The 25,014-nt window shown below is 41.0% G+C and overlaps 2 protein-coding genes across 2 annotated transcripts; both read right to left on the bottom strand.

Moving 5' to 3' along the window:
- Nucleotides 1-7,545: 7,545 nt before the first annotated feature.
- Nucleotides 7,546-11,718, bottom strand: rgcc (regulator of cell cycle). The gene is made up of 5 exons (XM_072444926.1): nucleotides 11,585-11,718; nucleotides 11,292-11,465; nucleotides 8,997-9,104; nucleotides 8,859-8,921; nucleotides 7,546-8,207 (listed from the first exon to the last, which is right to left on the bottom strand). Exons 1-5 carry the CDS (start codon nucleotides 11,610-11,612, stop codon nucleotides 8,200-8,202), a joined length of 381 nt encoding a protein of 126 aa, XP_072301027.1. The 5' UTR covers nucleotides 11,613-11,718; the 3' UTR covers nucleotides 7,546-8,199.
- A 1,335-nt stretch (nucleotides 11,719-13,053) lies between these two features.
- Nucleotides 13,054-24,593, bottom strand: f5 (coagulation factor V). The gene is made up of 25 exons (XM_072444925.1): nucleotides 24,408-24,593; nucleotides 24,154-24,236; nucleotides 23,569-23,691; nucleotides 22,990-23,202; nucleotides 22,758-22,919; nucleotides 22,343-22,564; nucleotides 22,100-22,265; nucleotides 21,820-22,000; nucleotides 21,352-21,448; nucleotides 20,549-20,754; nucleotides 20,010-20,157; nucleotides 19,725-19,937; nucleotides 17,051-19,280; nucleotides 16,561-16,729; nucleotides 16,247-16,483; nucleotides 15,953-16,169; nucleotides 15,704-15,883; nucleotides 15,504-15,620; nucleotides 15,354-15,425; nucleotides 15,183-15,268; nucleotides 14,960-15,115; nucleotides 14,742-14,886; nucleotides 14,077-14,228; nucleotides 13,816-13,998; nucleotides 13,054-13,732 (listed from the first exon to the last, which is right to left on the bottom strand). Exons 1-25 carry the CDS (start codon nucleotides 24,548-24,550, stop codon nucleotides 13,586-13,588), a joined length of 6,048 nt encoding a protein of 2,015 aa, XP_072301026.1. The 5' UTR covers nucleotides 24,551-24,593; the 3' UTR covers nucleotides 13,054-13,585.
- Nucleotides 24,594-25,014: the final 421 nt, after the last annotated feature.

The raw sequence follows: 25,014 nt of genomic DNA, 5'->3' as shown, positions 1-25,014 counted from the left end.
TTGCCCCTCGCTGGTGACCTAAACTGCACTGTCAGATCCTGATTGAGCTGTGTGGAATATGGAAACCGCTGACAGGCTGGAGATCTACTGCTGCTGCACCTGACAAGCCTGAACGCCCCGCGCAGATGCACGAGCCGCCACTCCGAGCCTCACGTCCTGTTGAAAAACTAACCACTGTAAATAGAACAGTACAAGAGTGCATTTCAGCACGTCCGTGAAGTTTTTACAGTACTTATGACACTTCGAGGTGAAGGGAGGAGTTCTTTCAAATATTTAGAAAAAGCAGGGCACCTCATAAAATAATGTGTTTATTTTGTATTATTTTGCATGTGCTTTATTTAACATTACTATACATTTTGAATGGTGGCTAATCTGTTGCTTCTTGTTGAGATAAACAAAAATATTGCTTAATTTTAAGTGAATTATGTATTAATTTATCATATACTTATTACCATCACAAATAACAGTGATGTCCCACAAATGTAATGAATGAATGACACAAGTAGCAGGTTAAAAGCCTCTGCTGTGTACAAGTCCACTCACAGGTTACGTCAAGTTTCCACTCATTAACAGTTAACGGTGGAAAAAGCTTTTACAGGTGAAACAAGGAGCAGGTTGTCAAATAACTCGGGTTAGTTTGGAAACTCAGTGAAACTTCTGTGAGGTGAGTTCTGTGTATGTCAGTATAGTGTGTTTTAATTTACCAAAGCATATATTTACCAAAAATACGGTGCAAATACATTCATGTCTAGATAGGACAGTAATTCTCTGCTACACTCAGTGAACGTGCCTTAACTCTTGAATGAGTTAAATCCGCCATGTGAAGCCTTGATGAGTCTTGTGGATGAGGTTTGTTGCTCTTTGGAGATATGATGACGCCTTGACAACAACTAAACACAGTTATGTTTGCGAGATACTGGTGTCGGATATATTTGAGAAGTAGCGTTATCTGTTTCTTTTTTCTTTCAGTTCATTTTGAAAGACATAACTGAGATGTCTTGTTGAAAAGAGAAGCTTGTCTCTGTTTATCCTCATGTTCATAGTACGAACATGTACGAACACCCGAGGATTTACCTGGAAGCCACAGTCCTCACCTCATACAGCATTTTCACTGACAGTTTTATTTTGAAATTTAAATCACTCACTTTTAAATTATGCAGCCGAACATTTACTTAATTGAAGACAGTGAATATATCCTACTTTAATTAACACAATGTTTCAATCACTCTGCATAAAGGTGCAATATGTACCTTTTCTGTTGCTTGTTTCCATGGAGATGATGGTACTTAGCCTTGAACGTTCCGCACTATAGCATTAATAAGCATCACCATAAGAACGCATATTTTCAAAGTTGTTTTATTATTATTTTTGGCAAGACTTGTAATAGAAAATGTCAAACTGTGGTACATTCCAGGCAAAGCAATGGAGACAAGCATATGATCCATCAGAAAAGGGAAATAACATACTTTAAAACTGCTCGGCTACTTTTATGAACACAATACATTCATAAAAGAACTATTCAGACTTCCTCCACCTGTGGCACAATTCTTCTTACATAATCCCCCCATCGCTCTCCGTTTATCCAGGCTTGGAACTGACGAGAACATTACTCTTGTACATCACCATAACTTTATTCCCATAGTGGCAGGATAACAGCTGTATTTGTGTGTTGTCTTGGCGTGTATGTGTATTTCATCCAGGGAAGTACAGGGCCAGCTCACAGTCACATGAGGAGGATTCTCGCTGACGCTGCTCTTGTAATCGCACATGTCCTGCAGACTCTGTTTTTATGTTGTTTAGTGGCTGCTCCTCACGTTGTTGCATAGTGACCGTACACTGTAGCTGTGTTTGTCTTGGACGCACAGACAGATGGACTGATTTGTTTCGCAGATTTCGTCCTCATCGTCACTCTTTCCTTCCTGCTTTTCCTCCCCGCACTCTCTCACGATGAAACTTTCCCCAGTTAATTCTCGTCTGTATTTCTCATTCACGTTGAGTGTGTGTGTTACAAATTCATGACACGACGACCAACTTTTTAAATAGTAAAAGCATCAGCGGTTTGTGTGAGTTGTTTAGCAGGACATGACTTAATAAGATAATACATTACAAGTGAAAATAATGAATTATTAAGTAACTTTGCAAGCGTTGTAGTTTACAGACACTATATTTTTTACAGTATGGTCGATATTGCTTATTTTTAATGAAAGTAACTGCATTCTTACTTGAGTAAAAGTATGCACACTCCTCCCACTACCAGGGCGCGTGGAGGCCCTAAGCAAGATTTTATATACGGCCCACCAAAGGACACGCATTGTTTAAATAAATACATGGACCTAACGATGGAGAATAATAAAAGAAAAACAAGAAATCAGGGGTATTTATTTATTTAAAACTAGAAAAGTTAAATGTTAAGGGGGGTTGGGGGTTCTCTCCTAAGAAATGTTGGATAAACCACATACCATTTCCTTTCTAGTCTACACTAGTTTACGTTTTATCTAACCTTTGAAATGCTTGAAAAAATAAAAACAAAACACCAGGTCCTAGGCTGTATTTGAAGATGAGCAAGAGTTTAGATTGGAGCTTTGCACAAGGACAGATATCAACTGTACATTTGAATTAGTGTTTATTGACTCCGGACACAGCTCACCTGAGCATGTGGCCCCCCTTTTTGGCTGTGCCCCTAAACATTTGCTTTGATTGTTTACACCAAAGTTACTGACAGAAACTTTATAATGACAATGTTAAATGATTAAAAAAATACTACATGACATTCAATATTCTTTGTTATGTCCTTCCATTTACATAAACTTCAAAGGTAAATCTGATTTTACGTTTCTTTTGCTTGAGTAATTTCCTGGACCACTACTAATCTAATCTTCCGTGAAAATAGATGTTGGCTTTTTTCACACCTCTGATGATAAATTATGAAAATGTTCCCTTTTGTGCCTTCATTTGTGATGGTGAAAAGGAAAAGATCAAGTCGGGGGAGGCTGTTGTTTTGGTGCTGGATTTTGGAGGGTCGTGGCTCATTGTAAACAAACAGAGCGAGAGTTATTTATGTGAATTAGTGGAGATTGCTTGTTGGTATTGCGAGGTGAATACAGGTCTCAGAAGATGGTAACAAAGTCGAAGCCTTCCTAGTTTGAATTATGCATAACTTAGTTGTGGAATGACACCTGTTAACATTGAAACTATCACATAAACTTTATTTTTGTCTGCTGGTGTTTCACAATAGCTTTTTATCTGAGTTTCAAGCTCAGACAAGGTGGTGCTTTGACCTCAGTTTGGGAGAGTCCAGCAGACAGTGTCTAGGCACTGGCTTATCCCAACAACAGCCCAAAGCAGAAGACCAGTAATGAACATAATGATGATGAATGGTGTGTTTCACTAGCTGCTGATAAAGAGGATTTTTGGTGCAAATAATAGTTCCTATATTGCACCTTTTAAATGAACAGGAAGTTTACAAAAGGTCATCCGTCAACATAGTTTTATTCATCTTACTAAATATAATAACCAGCTGATTACTTTTTATGATCTAATAATGCTGGAAGATGTAATTTTGTAATACAAGCTTCTGGGACAACACCATGGGACAATGAGCTTTCAGTCCGACCAACAAAAAAGAATCAGACCAAAGAATTAGAGCAGCCACAGTTTGTTGTGAGGCCTCAGTCAGGAAATGCCAAATGCATCTGATGCAGTCCTTAAAGTAAACTACTGATGCCGTGGCTGAATGATTTCTTTACCCAAAACCATCGTCTGAATACAGGCACCGAGAATTATTTTAAAAATGAATTGTCCAATAAAACGCACATTAAAAAAAGTTTCAGTCTCTGTCCAGAACATTACATTTTGTCTGCTGATTATTAAGAGGACTGTTGCTGTAGGCACAAGTCTGGCCCAGTGGAATACCGCAGTAATTGCAGCTGATTTGCCCTAAAGGTTAAAGATGAAGCTCTGCTCACAGATAAAGCACAGCCTGTGCCTGAGGACTCTGTCACTCTGAAGGTTAAGTACCAACGCTCAGAGCCTTTCTCGACCTGTTAATGACACACTGATGTGCCCAGGACCCTTTCTTGAACAAGAATTCCAACATATACTTGTTTTATTTCATACAAAGTGTTCACTACAATGCATGCACTTCAGAATGTATTTACCTCTTCCTCTACTATGTCCAATCAGGCCAGCCTATGGAAGACATCCGTCCTCAGGGTTCCACTGCAGCAGAGGACATATCTGTAGGTCTGTGTTGAGTAAAACACTAGAACATTGAAGGGTTTACTGCTTTGACCAGGTAGATGAGATTTTAAATGTTACTGCTCAGTTACATGTACAGTTACATGTTACTGAACTTTCATCTAAAGCTAAATCACTACACTCTTTTCCACCAGGCTTCTGGTCAGGAGGAGTAAGTAATCCCTAACTGTTAAAAAACAGGGATGATGGTATACAAAGATTTAAGATCATATTTTATTTTAGATTTTTTTTTTAATTATTGAATATAGTCACTTGTTTGCAATTATTTTTGATGAAAACCTTGGCAAACACTGATCTAATGCCTATTGTACCACAGAATATAGGGACATGGGAGTCCTTGTCAGAGCCCACCTCTCTGACCCCCTCTCACATTTATCCAGCACTTGGTGTGAACAACAGTGCTCTCCTTTGAGAGAAGAGAGGGGCCTTTGTGGTGCTGCTCTGGGGGCTACTCAGGAATGAGGACTGAACAAAATGTATCAGTGCAAATCTTCTTCTGTGACAGAGGATACCATTTGTAAAGCCATTGATGTGCTGAATGATTGATGTTGCTGGTGTATGCAAATGACCACAAGGTCTTAGACAGCTTTCTCAAAGGCTGTTAAAAACTAAACAATGGAAATATTTTCCACGGTACCTCTGTTCTTTTGATGAGTTGCAACAGAAGTGAGACAGACATAGACAATAGTCGGGAGGCCACTGGCAGCAAAAAGAATAAAGGACCATATTTAGCCTTTGTCCATCAGTCAGTGACTCATAATGTGTGGAAATACATTGAAATGCTGATTGCATCCTAAATGACCACACGTATATGAGTCACTTTGTCCGCTTGTATTCTGATCACAGAGACGGCAGAATTTCTAACAATCTGCAAAAGTGTAATGGTTCCATTGCTTATTCTCAGTTTTAGAAAAAGTATCCTGCATTCAGATTCCTCCCTCCACCGCTCACACATACTTAGAGGATGATATCACTTGAATTTCTGAAGAATAGCCAAGGATATTAACATAACTGTCTATTTTCTGTTGCCATAATAAGCTCATATTGTGTTCTGTAGCTTGATCCTTCTGTCACATTTTTCGCAAGTCGGTGCAAAGTCACATATCTTTCTTATAGATGAAGTTTTTAGAAAGCCATTCAGCACCTGCTGCTCAGCTTTCCTCAGCAGTCACACACATTGTTCTGACTCAGAAGCCTGGCTGCTGGACTCTGGGCCGTCATGAGGCCAGTGTGCTGCATCTGCCTGCTGCAGGACACGGACTTCATCCCCTGTCGTTATGAGAGAAAAATACCATCAAATAAGTACGCAAGTCATTAGGATGAACCAGTACATCTTACATATGATGTCTTTGAGTATACCAGGCCAACTTTATTTCCTTCCTGCTGCTGTCAGCCCTGAACACGTGTAACTGTCATACCCATGTGCAATACTGACTTTAACCATGTGCAATACTGTAATATTCATGTGCAATTACTGTCATACTTTATGAAATACTTTGTCATATTCATGTGCATATAACTGCTGTAAATAAGAGTGTTTACTTCACCACTATGTTAGTATTATTTTGTCTTATGTTAGCTTATTTTTATATTTTTATTTATATTTTATTTTATTTCTCTATTCCCTATTAAGAATAGGAGAGGTTCTGCACATAGGAGTTTTGTTTATAAGAGTTTTTTTTCTATTAAGAGTGTTCTTTTCTTCTGTATCTATCTGTGTTGCAACACCAAAATTTCCCCATGTGTGGACGAATAAAGGCATATTTATTATAGGCATTATTATCAGTGCATGTACACGCGTGTGTGTGTTATGGTTGCTCATTGGGTTGCACAGGGACATCTGGCCTCAGTCATGTAAAGTCAGCAGAGTAAGCTGAACCTGATATTTGCCTCTGTGTATTTCTGTCTTTTTTGTGATGTGGACTCACATCTGTGAGTCTCTGCCCAAACTATTCATAGAGTGACCACTAGAGCAGTGGGACCTCCCATGGGAAGTCATCATGATGTCTGTACAGTATATTTACTGTAAACTGTGACCTTACTGTTTAACTGTGACTCTTTATGTACATTTAAAAAATCTCCTTGCATTATTCGCTTGACTTTTCTCAGTTCCGGTGGACACTTTCCCACACTTTGGAGTGTGCACACTGTCTGCTGCAGCCAAGGCCAATCCTCCTACTGTACTGCACCACAGTGCCAAAGATGCCATTTGCTGCCAAGTGGGGCGGTTGTTTTAAACAAGAGGGCAGCGACTCTGTCCTGGATCATGTGCTGTATCAACATGGGGTTCAGGTCAGTGCCAAAGACCAGCTACAGGCAGAACGCCTCCAAAACCAGCCGCCTGGTTCTGTTGTGTTGACAGTGAGAACCCACGCTGCCAACTCTACTGAAGAAACATAGGCTAGCAAACGTGCCAACTTCCTGCCAACACATCAAATCACACCAAGCCAACACTGTCTCATAGAAATGTAATGGGCTGAAATCAGATCTGGAGTACAATAGTGCAACTTAAAATATCTTCATATAAACCCCGAATGATTTTGTCTCTGACAATTTACTATGTGGATGAATGCGCTCAAAAGCAACAACTCTCTTTAGTTTGCTTCAGTAACCGACAAGGTATCAGTATCTTTATCACTGTATGTTGCACCTGCAAGTAGCTGCCATACAGTAGATGCAAATGTCCCATGATCCTCCTCTGGTCCTCTGGAGGTCATTTGATTGCACAATACCTCTGACATTGGACTGCATAGCACTACACCTGCTGCAGAGCCAGCCCAGGGTCACAACGGTGTCTCCCTCCACCTCTGCAAATAGACCCAAGCATGGCAGGAGTTACATAAGTGACTGCTTTGTCAAGTACTTTGAGTAATGAGCACAGGAGGTAGAGGAGTGATTCACGTCAGGTCACCGTCTTGTGACATATGAGTTTACGTTCTTAGAAAGAAGGGCTGTGGTATGTAGGTCTACACAGGGCATCAGAGCGGTTGAGTACTTTACTTCCATCCTTATATTTGACCTTTAATAATATTGACTGATACATTGCATTTTATAAGGGAAATATTAGTGTTTACTTCATTCTGTGGCTTTAAGTTGACAGATCCAAGCTTCCACATATATATATATATAAATAAACCTAACCCATAGGCTTTCACCACAGCTAATCAGTTGTACCTTTTGTCCTCTAGAATGTGTTCTGTGTATTTGTATAAGCCCTTTGCCCCTTTGTATACTGCGGTTATGAATGTTACTGAGCTGATTGATGTTGATATGAACAGCACAGACACATTTAATTACAGAGCGTTTTTATATTAATTAAATAATAACTCTGGAAGACAGTTTCTGTATTAAATACATTTGCATTCCAGTTATTTCCAGAGTGATTTAAGCTCTCACATGATTTAGACATAAGTGTCACTTAAGGACTCGTTAATGCCAAGCCAAATAGAATCTGAGACAATTGTTATTTACACAAGATACAAAAATATATTTCACAAAAAGACAGATAAATGTACAAATATGTAGCTCTATAAAATTACAAATATATTTCTAATATAAAAGCCATTTAAATAATCTTCCAGGTCAAGTTTTGGATGAGGAAGTGTATGTCTTCTACATTAAAGGATCCAGTGACTCTGTTATTAAGTCCAAGTCTTTTCCAGTGGAAGGAGTCCAAACCATTTCACACATTGTCCACATTGTTTCTACTATGCTAATTTAGAGCTGTCTTCTGTCCTCTCTCCTCAGGTGGTCTGGCATGTGCAGAGGACCAAGTTTAGGAAAATACCAGCTAAACTCGTCATGCAGTCGCTGTCCGTTGGCAGTTGCCATGGCATCCAGCTGTTTCCTTTTGGGTGGTTTCCAGATGTGTGCTATAGCCTGAGTACAGACGTCCACTTCCTCCTCCCTCACGGCTCACTGAGGGCCACTGTGGCCACAGTGTCACATGCCTAAAAAAAGGACAGGGACAGACAGTGCTGGTTAGAGCGGGACACCTTGGCTCCTGGGATGCTGGTTTTATTCTCAGAAAAACTGAAGAGGACATCGTAAACACATAAACGCGCCTTTCTACACGACTAGCCGGGCCTGGCCGACTGCCTGACTAACCCTAACCACTGCCAGGGATTTTACACAGGACGGGACTGAAAGAGGATCATTGAGCGCATGAAGAAGGAAAAGCACATAACCGGGAGCAGAGGAGGAAAACAGGAAAACACGGAAACATTTGAACTCCCACTTCTGACATTTACGCATTTACATTCCTCACACACTGGCTGATGCATACTTTAAGCCTTATCAGTGCGGTACAGAAGACCATGTTTACAATGAGGCCTGCATAATACATTTAAAATAAAGATAACGGTGTGCTCCTAATGTGATAATAAACCAAAATTAGCCTTCTAGTTCAGTCCTGACCATGTTGAGTCCTATTACAGGTTGACAAAGGGTCAGAACTTTTTTTTTTTGACTAACACTAAGTACGCACTGGGAAGCTTTATGAGTACTCCACAGCAGCTCATTAATGGTGGTGAAAGAGGGGACAAACGGGCTGCGCTATCTTTATAAGAGCTACTGCAGTTTAAAGGATTCTAAGCACTTACTCTCTAATGTCCTGTCCAGGTCAGCGATGAAGTCCTCCAGCTCTTTAGTGTCCCCGAGTTTAGCTACAAAAGGAGGAAACAAGTTTAATTATCAGCAACTTAAGGGTGCAAGCAGCAGAGATGCTTTTCGAGGCTTACGTTTTGGTGACATAAGAGTGGGTGAGGTGGGGTTCGAGGGGGGCCCCGTGGGTGAGTTGAGCCGCTCGTCGCTGAAGCTGAAGCTGTTTCGGTTTAGTGACTCGGCACCTGACACAGACAAAACACAAGCAAATAAGACCCAACGTTCACTCTGCACTTGTCCATAAAATGTGTCAGAGAAGTGTGTAATTGTGTGCATTCTCCTGTAATGACAACCTTCCACTTTCTCACTGTCAGGCATGTGCTTGTAGTAGACACAAATATGCAAACACGGACTGTACATACAAATACTCTAGTGCCTTTTGGAGACCAGTGTTTCCAAACCAGCGGTACGAGGTCGGATTGCTCAATAAGCCAACGCTGTCTCATTCTGATTTCTTTCTACTCGTTAAATGCATCAATCTAGACAATATAATATCTAATGCTACTACATAAAACCAGTCTTACAGAGTCTACTAATAAAATCAGTCACTAAATAATTGAGATTAAATTGTCACAGTATCAAATGTTAGTGTATTGTGATTATTGTGAGAAAAAAACATTATGATTTAACGATTATTCCTGATTATTGAGACTGTGAGCAAGCAGCAGAGGATTCTTTAATTTTCTTTCATTCCTCTGGTTTAACATGTTACTTTTCCTCAAATTTGTGACCAGCTTTACAAAACTGAACTTTCTGAAAGACAAAATAAAGATAAAAATTCACATACCGGTACATTTAGGTCTATTTCAAATACAATTGAGATTGAGTCAGTATGAGGACATTACTTTTATGTTTTTGTCTTATTATCATTAATTTTTGTCCTCACACATTTCCACAGATCGATTCAGATTTTACAGATTCAAACGTGACCTCCAGCTCGGCCATGTTTGTGTTACTTCCTGTCAAAGCTTTATTCCCAGTTGGGCCGTGCGTTTTGGATAACCACACGAGTTCACTCATGTGTCAGTCACTGCTCCCATCCTTCTGACTCTGTCCCACACATCCTCCTCTTTGACACGACCCTTTTAACACAGTCTGTCCATCCATCACAGCCGAGCACAATAGTGTCAGTGCGTGGGACAATCCCCTGTTCAGTGGACTGCCATGGAGAGGACACGGCCCTCATTGGAATCTGATCCCATCGGCAAATCAACCACTTGTTAGTGCCATTAATGACGATTCCAACAGTGTTCTTGGGGTTTTAAGACATGATATTGGACAAACTACCTGCTGTGCACTGGTAATAAAATGCTAAACTGCACTGGTAAACACAGCCAGGCCCTAAGTTATTATGTAACTTCAAAGTGGTGTCTAAAGCTAAGAAAAGGCATGACGTGGTATTTTCATTATGTGTCTGAATTCCTCTGCGGTATGTCTAAATGCAGTCGAGAATGTGTTCCTATGATTTTCTTTTCTTTTCCCCCCCACACTGCTGTCTCCGCTCGCAAACTCTCAAACAAGTTATGTGTTTTGGTACAATTTCATAAGTTAAAGCGAAGCATTTGCACTTGCTGGAGGGCAAAGCTAGAACTAAAACACCACAGAGCACAAAAGGCGGCACGTGCGGCTTCACACTTTATCAGCCACATCTTTGCACATGTCTATCAGGTTGATCTTTGCCCTGTACTGCAAGTCAGAACAGCCCCCAACCCCTCTCAAATGATACAAAATGCAAAGCACGCGGGCATTAATGCGGCCGACTCTTGAGTAAATGACACCTATGATAAGAATAGCGTTGACATGTGATTGGAGACCACACTAAAGGCTCGCATGTGCCTGATCTCCGTTCTGGAGGCTGTCAGAGTTTACTGCAGTAATCTGACACTGGGGATGGCGTCGTGTAGTGACGCTTGGTGTTCAGGCACTACGGGCAGAACGAGGAGCTCCAAAAGATGTCCATTTGTCTTGAAAAAGTGTCATTTTAATAGCAACTGACTATTGATTACTGATTAGATTGATGTTACGGTTACAGTGTTGAGAAATACACAGGTTCAGGAGAAATAATCTAGGTTGGGGTGAGCATGCACAGCAGGGGGTGCATGGGTTCCAATTTAGTTTTAAAGAATGTTTTTGGAGGTTTTTGGACATTACAATACAAAAATATAAGCAAATAAAAACAATTTGATATATACTAGGCCTACAATACAAAACAGATGTATTTAGTACCTGGGATAAGAGGAGCCCTGTGTGTGTAAAAGGGAGTCCCACTGACTTTTGACTGCGCCCTCTCCAAATCACGCGCGCCCATCTCAACTGTCACATTTGCAGACACACGGTTGTTGTTTTATTCTGTGTTTGGAGCTCGTTCTTACTTTCAGAGTCGCTGATGCCGCTGTCGCTGACGCTGGCGCTGCTCCTCCTCTTCATCGTCTTCAGGTGCTCGTCGTACCTGAAGTGACGCTTCTCGATTGGCGACGTGAAGTCTTCAATGACCGCGTCGAACTCCCCGAGCACGTCGTCCAGATCCTCCTCATTGACAAATTTTGCTGCAAAAACAAAATCACACAGTTGAGTTTCGTTCAGTTTTCGTGCGTAAAGTTGATTTAGGGAATTATTCATTTCACACACATGTTATTGTTACATTATAATACAAATCTCTGCTTACCTTGTGTCTTAAGCTTTGGAGACTTCATCTTTCCAGTGATTTTATCCCGTTATATATTATTTATATTATTTATATTATTATTAGTCCACCCGCGTCCCTTCCAGTGCGTCACTCATTCAAGACTTGCGCTCACTCCGCGGCTCCTGGCGCTTTTTAACGACCTCTGGGCTCTGCGGGGGCGGGGGCGGGAGCAGGGTGAGGACCGGGTGGGAGTGACCAATCCAAGTGGACACCGCGCGTGACGTCACCCCCCCTCCGTGTTTGTAAACAAGTCGCGTATCCCTTGCCAGGCAGCGGAGTAATACGTGGATGTATTTATAACGCAATGGGCAGCACTCTGAGGGGTTTCATGCTTTATCACTGGGCAGATCGCGGCGGATGCAGGTCACACACTGATGGACAGACTCTTTACACTTATAGCTACATGACACAGAAGGAAGACATATCATTTGAGCTCTTGTAGTACTTAATATTGCGCATAGGATAGGCCCATAGTCCGACTACGCGGACCCGGACCCGAAATACACACAGTTTATGCAATGCCTGATTGAGTGTCAAGAATAGCAAACAACAAATGTAAATGTGCACAATAATTCTCCCTATGTTCAAAGTGCATTTGCATTTTAAACTCTATTTCACTTAATAGGATTCTGCTTTGTTGCCTCAAGCATATGAACCCCACTAAACATGACACGATATTAGACTAGTGTCCTATATCAATGTACAATGTGTTGTTATTGTTATTTTTTATCTTACTGAGCCAAGGTTTTTAGATAAAAGTATAATGACACAAGTCAATAACTCTGTACTGAACTGTATTGAGATGGTAAACTGTTGATTAGTCTTATAGTGCCCCCCTGTGGTTAACCATGAGAATTGCTAGTGACCCAGCACCACATTCTGCCCATCTCTATCCAATTATACCTATTATTATACAGTACATCCCAAAGTCTATGCACTGATGCCAACAGAGGCCTCTGTGGAGTCCTCCCAGAGCTGTCTGGCGGCCGGACGTCCTATAAAACTATCCCATTTATCTTCATGGATAAGTAGTAGTGCCCTCCAGTCACGCTGGGATTTTCACACCTTCACTGCCTAGTTCAACATGATCAGCCAATGGATAAACATGCCATGTGTTTGCAGCTGCACGTGTCTGTTAACTCTGGGACCCTGAGGTGCCTCTTAACGGTGGCTCTGGCATCGGCTCAGGTGCTAAAAGTGACGCCTTGGAGACAGCCTGAGAAGCTATCACTGCTCACATACTGGGGCCCTGCTGACTTTCTATTCATCACTTTGTATCATTAAAACTTTATCCAAGAACCAAAACAAATGAAACAATTGTATTTATTGAGAAAATAAATTACAAAACCCTTGAATATTTACACATATTGGAATTATATGATAAATTAAAAAAACAACAACAGACAAACAATACTGACATTCATAGCCTTGTGTGTTTCTGTAAAAAAAAAAGAAAAAAGGAAACTTGTACAGAGATGTGGTACATTTCCTTTTAAAAAACAAACTTGTAGTGACCGGTAATTTATGTAGTCATAAAGTTTCTCATGAGGCGGCTTATTTTACAACATGATGAGTTCTGCATATGGCCAAAAGTGCTGTACATGTATAATGTCTGCTTAAAGGACTACAGCTATGTTAACACAGCACGTCACACTGCGTACGGTATTTAAGATATATTGCACCTATCTTATGTCTGCCTGACTTCTTAGTCCTTAAAATATGTTTCAGCATCAAATGTCGTCCCTCTCAATTAAGCAATGTTATGATGCAACCTAAACACTAAAATAGACTTTCTGTCGAAGTGCAAAGCCTAAAAATGCAGTCAAAATAAAGTTAATCTGTCGATGCCGTGAAGGACTTAATATGATCAATTGCATAAGTAGATATAAAAATATAATAGTAATACTGTTGTGGATAATTCTACCTGAATCGTTTGTTTTCAAAGAATGTCAATGATCCTTTTGTAAGTGAGTGTATTTGTCACTCAAAGTCACAGCCCAGCAGCTCGACCCTCATGGTGATGGAGTTCTTCCAGCTTTTGGGGATGATTCGGATGAAGCGAGAGAAAATGGGCGGGTGGATGTAGTTTCTCACATGGTCGCAGTTGTTGGTGTTTGCTATGTAGGTCTGCAGAGAGGAGCATGGCACACACAGAGTTCAGCCACATTTGACCCAGATTCGATTGATAAAAGCACTGAAGCGTGACCCACCTTGGACGTGATGACCTCGTCGTCTGTGTAGTCGGTCCAGTGCAGTCCGTCGTTGCTGTGCTGCACCGAGAAGGAGATCACATACATCTCTTTTCCCAGAGACTTGGCTCCCTGTGTTATGATGCCTGTGATCTTCTTAATCTGAGGCAGCTCCACCTGAAGCCACTGCTGCAGGTCGTTTGTCTGTTCCAACACGTCAAGGAGAGATTGTAAGTCTAAGGATATTCTTTTTTACTATGGCAAACTTGGGAGACTATTTACCCCCGCCTGCCATGCATTGATGGTTCCTTGTTTGTTGAGGCGTGCAAAAGACGGTTTCCATGGTCCGCCGTACCAGCTGCTGGCTGTGGAGCTGGCCGTGATCTGATAGTCCTGTATCAGCCTGCTCTCCATCCCCAAAGGCAAAGAGCAACCTTAGGCCCAGACAGAATAAACATGATAAGTAAGTGGATTTATTTGATCATATTTTCTTATTAATTGTCTGTGTAATGAGACGTCCAGGTGGGATCCATGAAGATGACAACATTTGAATTTAGTCATCCTGAAAGTCAGTCAAAGCTTCAAGAGAATAGGTTTTGCTACAGTTTTCTTGGTTGAAGAAGCTCAGAATCAGAAAAAGGTTTAAATATCGCCATTATCAGTGAATAAGAACCACATTCATAAACTAAGAACTTTCTTCGGTGAAAAACAATAATCAGGCAAGAATAAAAAATTGCTTAAATAAATAAAATAAAAATAAAGGTATAGTACAGACACACAATTTACAGCTACTTGGATGAGTTATTTTGCTATTATTCGTCACTGTTTTATGTTGCGTCACATTGCCGAAGCATATTCCTAGTTTTTGTTCACTGACAATGGCAACAAAACATTTCTGATTCTGGTATTTTGAGCCGTGTGACTTAATATTGAATTAAATCCGTTACCGTCGAGCGCACAGCCGTAGTACTCCATGCGCATTGTGGGTTTGCCGTGCCACTGAACCGGGTGGAGCCGAATGAAGCGGCCGATTATAGGTGGGAAGAAGGGGTTGGTCTTGGTTGCATAGGCTTCCTGGTTCCCTGAAAAAATCTAGTACAAAGAGAATGGACGATTGAGGTTTGCCTAATATGTGAATTTTAAGTTTATTTTAGTTAGCTTGTACCTTTCTGAAACTCTTGCTGTCGCCCTTGTAGAATGTCCACTTCCGTCTGTCGTTGCTGTATGAAATGGCATACTTGTGTACATATTGTGGGTAAAACATCTGTTTGGCCCCTTGCGTGGATATCTGACTTATCACCACAGGGCGCTGGAAGTCGACCTGGGAGAGCGCACATGTTAAAACACTGCAGTGCAAAATAAAAACTGCTTTTGTTCTGAATGTACACCTGAATCCAACTGTTGTCTTCATCAGTGCTCCACGCATTGTATTTCCCTGCATTGTTCAATCTGGCGAGATGTGGTTCCCAGTATCCTTTAAAACAACAGATATTATAATATTACATCAGTAGAATACACTGGCTAATCATCATCATCATCATCATCAAAAGACTTTGTACCTCTGAAGTTTTTAGCAGTGATCTGAATGTCTGTCACGCTGCCTGACTCCATTCCAAATGGATGGAAGCAATCTGAAAACAGAAAGAAAAGTTCAAAAAAGAAACATCTTTTCAAAATAAGAAATAATTCCTGCAGTTTAAATATTTTACCATCTTCCAAAACGAGGAATAGAGTCTGCATGCCCTTTTGTTGGATGCTCCCAACTTCAGTCTCCAGTTGCCATAATCCTGGTTTAGAAGGAATCATCTCTAGAGTAGCAAAACTCCCTAAAATAAAACAAATAAAATTATATAAAACTCCAAAGCCAAATAGTTATTTAGTTATTTATCATATATATTCATAACATTACCTGGCAATAGTGGGTAAACGGCCTGTTTATAACTTTTGATTTTCTTGTGCAAAAAGGTTTGACCGTGAAAATGAACACTCTGGAAATCTTTTGGAGAGCCCATGTTGATAAGATGCCAGCGGACCAACTGATTTGTGTACATCCTCAGACCCTTCAGGCTGTGAATAATGCCATTGATGGCTAAAATAAGAGAGTCATTAAAAATAATGTTTTTGTCATCTTCAATAGTTTGATTTCAAAGTCACTCACTGTGGAACTGTAGGTTTTCTTTCAGAGCCATGCTCAAGCTCCTCCTTCGTGTCTTTCTTTGAATTGTCTCTAGATTCTCCTCAAAGTACCAGCTCTGAGACTCATCAAAAGTCATGAAAAGCAGCATAAACTCCCGTGTGTTTGTCACTGATTTATTGAGGGTTCCTTCACGGCACACCAACAGAGGTCCGATCAAACCAGACTGAATGTCCCTCTCCTAAAACACAAACACAATCACTATATATTTATTTACAATCATTATTCTATTTAACAAACTGTAATAGAAATATTTACAGGATTAACACCAGAATAGTAAGCCCAGGTCCTGCAGTCAGACTCGCCCTCTGCTGGCCCGACTGTGGAAGTGACGGTCCATAGATATGTGAAGGTCGTGTTGGGTTTCACTTCATCGTCATACTTGTGCCAGTATTTAGAGTCGTCCTCATAGTTCAACCCCTCAGTCTGTTTGGTGTAGCCGACTCCATTGGGATGTAAAGAGTAGGGGCGGCTCGCGCCGTTCTTAAACACAACCTAAAAACAAACACATTTTCAAAACACCAAAATGATTAACTGTCATTATTTATAATGTGTTATGGTTTTGGTCTTACCATAATATCCTGTCCAACCTCTGCCTTGATAAGAGGTCCAAGAATTCCCAAATGTTCCTCTATCTCTCCTCGGATGTCAGGTGTAGTGAAGGTGCTGTCAATGTACTCTCGGAAAACAACCTTTTTAAACATTGTCTCACGGTTATTCAGTTCTGACCTCTCTTGTCTCCTGCAATGAAACAAACTTGATTTTCAAGCTACATTGACCATATTACATACAAATATATGAAACTGTCATTTTGTATTGTGTGGACTATCATTGAACTTTACAAAGCGAAACAAATGGGTTTTCAGATTGACTCCTAATTCTCTCCTATTTCCTGTTTATTTGGGGGTTTAAAATGGCTCCAAACAGTCAATGCTTTTATAAGTCCTAAAGAGGTCATTCAAAACTATAACTAACTAAAAAGAAAATATTGCATAATGACATATCTTGATCATAACAAAATGTGCACATGTCACGTTCTAAAAAGACAAAAAGTGACCTTACTTGTGCCCATAGCCGGCATAGTCCCACTCCACCTCCTCAGCTGCGATAAAATACAGCTTGGTATTCTTTCCCACATTTTTCAGGAAATACTTGGTGGCATCGTCCAGGCTGAAGTGTTTCATATCCTCCTGGCTGCTGTAGGGGTCTTTGTAGGACACATACTCGTACTCCTCCTCTCTCACGCGCTCCTCCAAGTCCAGGTGGTCCGGCTTCTCCCCGGGTACGTACAGTTCGTAGTCACTGAAGTCTGGTCTGGGCACGCCGATCACGATGGGCTTGTTGATGAGATCCTCCTCGTCGGACACTGCTTTGGGCGAGACCGGCCTGGACCCCCGCGGAGACATTCCAGGTTGGAATCCGCGGGGCGAGAAGGGCAAACCGCTCCGAGCTTGAGGCACGTAGTCTTTCCTCTTTTTGGTTTTCATGCCTTGCCCTTTTTGTGGCCACTGTCGCAGCGTCACCTTTTTAAGCGGCTTTTTGGGGGGCGCAGGTTTACTCATGTATTTGACCGTTTGATCGGAGATTTCCATGGGGGCGGTTTCGTGCGTCACGTCGTAAGTCCAGTTCTGTGCAGGTATTTTGATGATTTTGGTTTTAATGGCCTCTGTGATCTTCTCTTGGAGGTAAATGACCACTTCCTCGCTGCTGACCGAGGCACCGAGTTCCTCAGAGCTTCCCACAATGTAAGAATGACTACGAGATGGTTGTGTTTCAAGGGAGACATTTTTCTCAATGGTCGCGTCATAATTTAGCTCCACAGAAGTATTTAATTGTAAGACACCTCCAGTTGTGTTTTGGACTTCTAAGACCTCAGCAGAACTTTTAATTATGGGTGAGTTCGACGCACCCACAAACTCAGTTACAATCTCAGATGAGTTTGAGTTGGTCTCGTTGTCCAGTGGTGTTTTCAATACGTTTGTAAAATTGCTCTGTGTGATTTCCATAAAACTTTGATTTGTTGGATTTTCTGTATTCTGTAAATTTGTTACATCAATAGACACATTTGAGACTCTTAGATCGGATGCTTCAAATGAGTCGGAGGTGTTTTCTGCCGCACTCCAATAACCGAATTGTTCCAGTTCTTCCTCGTCTTCCAGGACAGAGGTGTTCACTAAATTCATTGAATCCAGTGAGAAATAGTCAGTTTCGTTCTTCAATGTTGTTTGATTGGTTAAACCGCTGCTATTGAGAGAAGAATTAAAGGCGGTAACATTTCCTATTGACCTGAAAAAGTCTGTATTTTCCTTAAGGTCCTGGACTGTCACTGTGGAATTTGTTAAAGTAATCGATTCTTTAGAGATGTTTGAATTTGCAATGTTTGAGTCAATGTTGGAATAACTTAACGGATGTTGGTGCCCCCTAGTGGAGTGGTTAGATATGCCGCTTGTCACATTTAAATAAGTACTTCTGACGTTGTTTTCTGTTGCGTTGGTTGATGATGTGACATTGTTGTCCGTCTTCTGCTGCTCTGTGGATGCTTTGGTCACACTGTGGTCACTAGCATCTGTCTGGTAAGCGTCAGATGCATTTTGTGGCACATCGTATGAGAACACGTCCCCTCTGGTGACAATTTCCTCTGAACTATCAACCACAAATTCGTTCACGGACGTCAAGTTCACCGTGTACAACTGTCTCACATTTGAAGAGACGTCGCTGGCGTCGGTTTCATTTGCGGCGAGGAGTGGTCCCGTCTCGTTCTTGAGCTCAGAGATGTTAGAGACGGTGAGATTGGAACTGTCCACTTCCACACTGTTGTTCCCAATCGACAGGCTTTGATCGATTTGTCCACTTATACCGTCTTCAACCGTCACTGTAACGTTAGCCTTTGCTGTAGTGTTTTTACCATTTTTACTCAGGGTATGTTCATGTCCATCTGGCACATCAACCGCGTCGTAGTCCAGAAAAGACAGATCCAGTTGTTCCATATCCACAGACTGGTTTTTCAAAGACCTCAGGCCCCACTCCTCAGCAAAGATGTCTGTGTAAACATCTACTACCGGCGGCTTTTCTTTCTCTTTTTCTGCCTCCTCCTTCTTCTGCTTCTCCTTCTCTTCCTCCTCTTTCTGGATCTCCTCCAACGTGGCGGGCTTCCACTCTTTCCATTCATTCGTAGTTTCCTCGTCGTCGTCGTACTCGTAGAGGGAGTCTCGATAGCACTCCACGTCTTGGAACTTGACCCGTACGCCTTTCGTGCTTCCATGCGTGTTCAGGGACGCAAGGAGCCAATGACCTAGACATCAGAACAGATGAATAAGTGGTGGATCTTGTATGAAGTCATCATTATGGTGCAGGGCAAATTGTAAGCGTGATTACAGTTATCGCTCCAAAGATATCACTGAAAAAGTAATGAACTTGTATGAACTTGTAATGTAGTTTTGGTAGGTACTTTAGCCCATTAAACTGTCTAATGCAAATATTTTAATCTACATTGGCTTTCAAAATGATGAATCACAAAGCAAGTCTATCTTACATTCTATAGGTTTACTTTGGACAGTATAATAATAATGATTTAGTTCATGAGCCAAATAAAGGTGACATGAATTGAGCAGCTCTGCGTTGCTCTTACATTAATTCACTGCATGAAAGTATCTACTGCACTGCACATTCACGTGTTTGGATGGTATGAAAGAACCCACGGTAACACGGGACTCGCAGAAAGAATAAACTGTCTTACCAATGTTGTCCATGTTCATCGTGATGGTTTCTCCAGTCATGGGGTAAAGGCTCAGCATGTCCTCAGTGCGCTCGTTCAACTCAAAAGGATGTCCATAAAATGTGGCCGTCTGAATAAAATCCTGGGCTCCAACGCTCGACACGTGCCATGTAGCAACTTCACCATAACAGAAGCCAAGAACGGGCCCGCTCTCAAAAGTGTATCCGTTTATAGCTGCAAGTAAAGACAGTCACAGTCAAGCTTTTGGGCAAGTGATGTTATGACAGTAAGTGAGCAGAAACTCACTGTGCATGACGTTAGACTTGTAGAATTCAGGATCGGCTTTATTGACTCTGGACTGGTTACAGCTCCTGTTTATGTTGTCTTCCAAGTACCAGCTTTTGTTCTCATCAAACACAGCAAAGACTGCATGCTGCTCCTTGTCTGCTTTGAGCTACAAAACCAACAGAGCAATTACCATTTTGTACCAATGTTATGTGTACAAGGTAAGAAATTACATAAACAGCAATGTCTCATTTCCATCCAAACACAAAGCAAACTTTTTTTCCTTTTGTTAATGTGTTGTTTTTTCTGTAATTATCGGAGCTGGGATTTAAAGAAAGTTTTCACTGCTCTTTGACTGGATTATGCAAACAGCAAATAATATAAAAAATACTCTTTTGTACTTTCAAGAGATAAAGAATAGAAGCTGAAGTTACTGTAATCCATTCAGAGCCAATTTACTAGTAATAAATAGTAACTTAAATGTTACTGTAAATAAGAGCGATCGAGTGTTGCAAGCCAAGAGTTACGTGAATTAAGATCACGCCTTAAACGAGTGGTACCTGCACATTCCTGACATTGAGCGACTGGCTTTTACAGATGAGGATGGGTCCGATGAGCCCTGAGGCGATGTCCCGAGGAGTGTCCACCGCGCTGTGATACATGCGGGTCAGACATCGAGAGTCCGCGTCCAAAGGCTCGTCCTGCTCAACAACGCGCCACAAATACGTGTGCGTCTCGCCCGGCTGCACTCCGTGAGACTGGTTACCTGTCGCCCGCGTCACAATATCGAATGTCAGGAGCGTCGTTGTCAGGGGAAACGCCACAATTGGACCAGTATTCACGATTATTGACATCAGGACCAAACAACAATGAAATCTTTAATTCACCTTCGGTCAGTTTCTCTAGTATGTGACCAGCTTTGTCAAATCAAACCTTCAACGGGATTAAAACTATATATTTAGGTTGGATTGAATTCAAATTTTGTGAGTGTTTCCTTAAATTGTCACAGTTATTATTGTTAATTTCTTACGATTGTGTTGTGATGAATTTGAACTGTACATTTTGAGTTCATGTACTGTTTTTCTTTTCTTTTTCTAAACTTCCTTACTTTTATGCATGCTTTAGTTAATTCAATTTGATCATAGTTTATAGTTTATTATTTTATTAATTGTTTCATGTTGCTCAAGCAAGTTCCAGGTTTATACATTTTGTTCACTGAGAATGGCAATAAAGTTTTTTTCTGATTCTGATATAATATGACTAATTTAACCGTATGCCTCGTAGAAACCTGATAATGATATTGAAAAATGGGCAAACTCTGAATCACTACTTCAGTAAGGTACATTTGCCAAGTGTGAGTTACCTCCTGCCGGGTAGTTGACCCCTTCCTGTGACTTTTCTATGGTTAGTCCATGTGGGTAGATGCTGTAAGGCCGCGACGCCATATTCTTAAAGACAATCTGGAATGAAAAAGAATTGTGTCTTGATCTTTGCGAAACAGTTTAAAGCAATAACAGTCAAATCATATGAATTAAATAATAATAATAAAAAAGACTCAACCATTGATGTGTGGCATGTTGTAAATGTAAAACAGTGTATGTAAAACGTAAAACAAGTTGTTAGAAACATCTTGTGTTTTTGTTGTTTTTTGTTGTATGAAATGTCGTCTCTCTGCTCCTTTTCGATTATGATGATAATTTATGTTAATGTCAATAACGCACGATTGAAATAAAGAATAATAAATGTAAAATTATAATAACTGTGCGACATAAACAAAGGCGCATCATTAAACAGCCACCGTGAGCGCGCACCGCACAGACACGTCACGCACCTTGATGACGTCTCGGATCTGCGCTCTTATAACCGGCCCCAGAATCCCAAGCTCATTCCTCCGTTGCTTGGTTTCCGATTTCTCCGTGAACGACTCGTTTTTGTACAGCGTGAACACCGCCTTCTTGTATTTGGGACCAATGCGAACTGGCGAATTTGTCAGATACTCCAACTTGAAATTCCTTTTGGAGGGAACAGTGTGTGTTTAACATGACATAAAGATGAATGACAAATATGTATGTTTATCCATTTTGATAAAAAGTTTAGATAGCAAAACCCACTTGTCCGCGTAGTCCGGCATGTTGAGAGCGTAGTCCCAGCTGACTTCCTCTGCGGCGATGTAATATGTCCACTCAATCCTCTGTCGTTTTTGAGCCAGTGTCAGCGTTCTTTTTGGTGCTTCAAAACCCTCGCATTGCTTCACATTAACAAAACCATGCATCCCGGCTGCATAAACAAAGAAAATAATGAATGAATTAGATGAATAGCACAGGTCACATACTCCTGCTCAGCACACACCTTACCTTCCATGTGCTTGATGACGTGTGAGGACAGAAGCCAGCGCCCGGGGTGAACGGCGACCATGGTGGCGGTCACCGAGGAGCCACTGATGAGGCCCACCGAGGAGACTTTGTGTCCGTCCTGCTGCAGCACCTGTCCATTCATGTGCACCGAGAACACCTCTGGATCCGAGCTCATGCCCAGGAAATGCAGACTGACAGCGGTATGGGCACAAATGCTCACGTCTGGAAAGCAAGGAGTGAATTAGAGGAGACAATGTTATAATAGTTCAAAAGGCAAAAGGTGTGCAGTGAGAGACACGTTTATTTGGGATATTTTATATAACTCTTGGCTGTGTTTTAATTACCTCCACAGCAAATATACATGTATGTGTATTTAAATATTTCACATGAATATGATTATGTATACAAAACTTACCAGGCAATGTCCCTTCTGTGTATCCATTGATTGTGTACTTCAGATGGTCATCGATGCCATAGTTTTTGGGCATATATTTGCTTTCCTTTTCATTAAAAACTCCAAACAGGAATACAAACTCGTGGTGGAAGCCAATCTGCTGCCCTGATACATCCAAGGTGCCTATGAATAATGATAATAATATATGTAATAGTAACACCCAGCTATTTCATCTCAAATTGTCCGGTCTTACCAGGTTTGCAGACGAGCAGGGCCCCGATGAGGCCAGAGTTGTAGTCCTCCACTACATTCTTGTGTGAGACGTAGGAGTACGTGAGGCAGGACGGGTCGTTCCTCTGAGGGGAGACCTCTGATGTGACCTCCCAGTGGTAGACATGTTCTCCATTAGCCCTGATTATATCGTCCTCTTTTTCTTTTGGGGAGGAGTTGTCAAAGTAGTAAGCTCCTGCAGAAAAGCACTTATTGTAAAAATGTAGTTTAGGCCAAATCCCTCCCTGATTGGTTTATAATCTACTGTGAATGGAGTCAGAAAACATGATGTTCCTTCGTGTTTCCTATAAACTTGTTTTAACCCAGCACTGTGGCCTTTTAATTAGATTTTATGAGTTTCAATTTCCTTGTTGTCTTGTTGTACATCCGAAGCCTCTTGTTGGACTTCAGTACCGACTACTTTGATAATCTGACTGTTCGGGTTAATATTTCAGAAAAAGACAAACAACCTTATTTGTTTAGTTGCTTAACCGTAGGGAAAACGACATGAGAACACACTGCAGCTCATGGAGTGTCTTTAGCCACAGCCGCAGCTACTCACCTTCTGACTGCTTCCCGTAAGCGATCCCATGTGGGTGGATGCTGTATTCTCCATTCGCCATGTTCCTGAAAGTGACGACAAGCGTCTCACCTTCTTGAGCCCTCAGTGTCGGTCCCATTAAACCTGGACACAGACACAGACTTGTTTTGAGACGTCAGAATGATGTCACTTCATTATGACTGCATTTTGTGGTTTATGGTGTTTTTGTTTTTGTGCTTTGAAGAAAGGATGGTTTGGATGAAGTACAGGACAATATGTTCATGTGGTCTGCTTAGCAACCATTTTTTGGAACATTGAAGCAGATGCAGTTAATTAGTAGTTACATAGAAGCAATAAATCATCTGCATCATAGTTTTAATGTTATAACAATTCATCAGAGCTTGAAAGTATTTGTAAAGTTATGCATTTATAGTGAAAACATAAAATGAAATATGTGTGTAAAATGTTTTGAGAACCTATAATTTGAATTTTTCTTTGTCTTCTGGTTACGCCATCATGTAAGTAATTTTAAAAGAAAAATGTTGAAAATGTGCGTCTGCAGGGAGAAGATGTTTATTTTAATTAAGAGCATGTTTTTGGATTTACCTAACCAAGAAGGATGTGGCTTTGCCCGACTGAAGCCTTCCTCATACTCTCGAAAAACCACTTTTTTATAAGTCTGACCAAGCCTAAGTGAAAGAGTGGAAAAACACATGAAATAACAGCTTTACTTGTTTCTACTAAAATCAAGATACAGAGCCACAATTACAAGAATTCTATCCTAAACATGACACTGATAACAGAAGTTCACCTCAGTTAATTCCAAATCTAAACATTACGATGATAAAAAATAGTCGTACCCTTTTGTGCCAGAATAATTCCAATCAATTTCCACAGCAGCGATATAGAAGTGTCTCTCTTTGGGTCCGCGCTGCTCTGCTTGAACACAGAATACAGAAGTTAGGAGCAGCACTTGGAGACATAGATCTCCACATTGCCTCATGATGTTGAACTGTTCTTCAAAATCCAGTGGCGTCTTTAGGTTCCTGAAGCTGTCTGTGAGTGAAGCCTGCAGTGTGCTCTTTATCTGTCAGTGGCACAAAAGCACACATGCGCAATGTAAACATTATGTCCTCGGCCAGTGAACCATGCCACTGTCTGTTTTCTCTCATCCCTCTTTAATTAGAAACGTGTGTTTGACTCTGAGTCACTTTGGGGAGTGTATTCCTACCAATGACATTCACTTCTTTCTTAAGAAGAGGCGTTAAACCAAACAAAATGCCAGAAAGAAGTGCTGTGAAGTAAAGCTGGTAAGGTGTTACACTAATAATAAGTCATATTTTACAGGTAAACAACAATGACAGTAGAACTGGTGTACATTAAAATCATGTTTGACAAAAATGATTGATGCAGTTTGCAGGACTAAACCTGATGTCACCAGTAGTGCAAATCATTACATTGAGCAAA

The sequence above is a fragment of the Eucyclogobius newberryi genome, unplaced genomic scaffold, assembly GCF_026437365.1.
Source record: "Eucyclogobius newberryi isolate DKJ021-1_F unplaced genomic scaffold, fEucNew1.0.hap1 SCAF_14, whole genome shotgun sequence".
Lineage (NCBI taxonomy): Eukaryota > Metazoa > Chordata > Actinopteri > Gobiiformes > Gobiidae > Eucyclogobius > Eucyclogobius newberryi.
The sequence above is the reverse complement of the archived record's forward strand: the minus strand, read 5'-3'. Positions and strand labels throughout refer to the sequence as shown.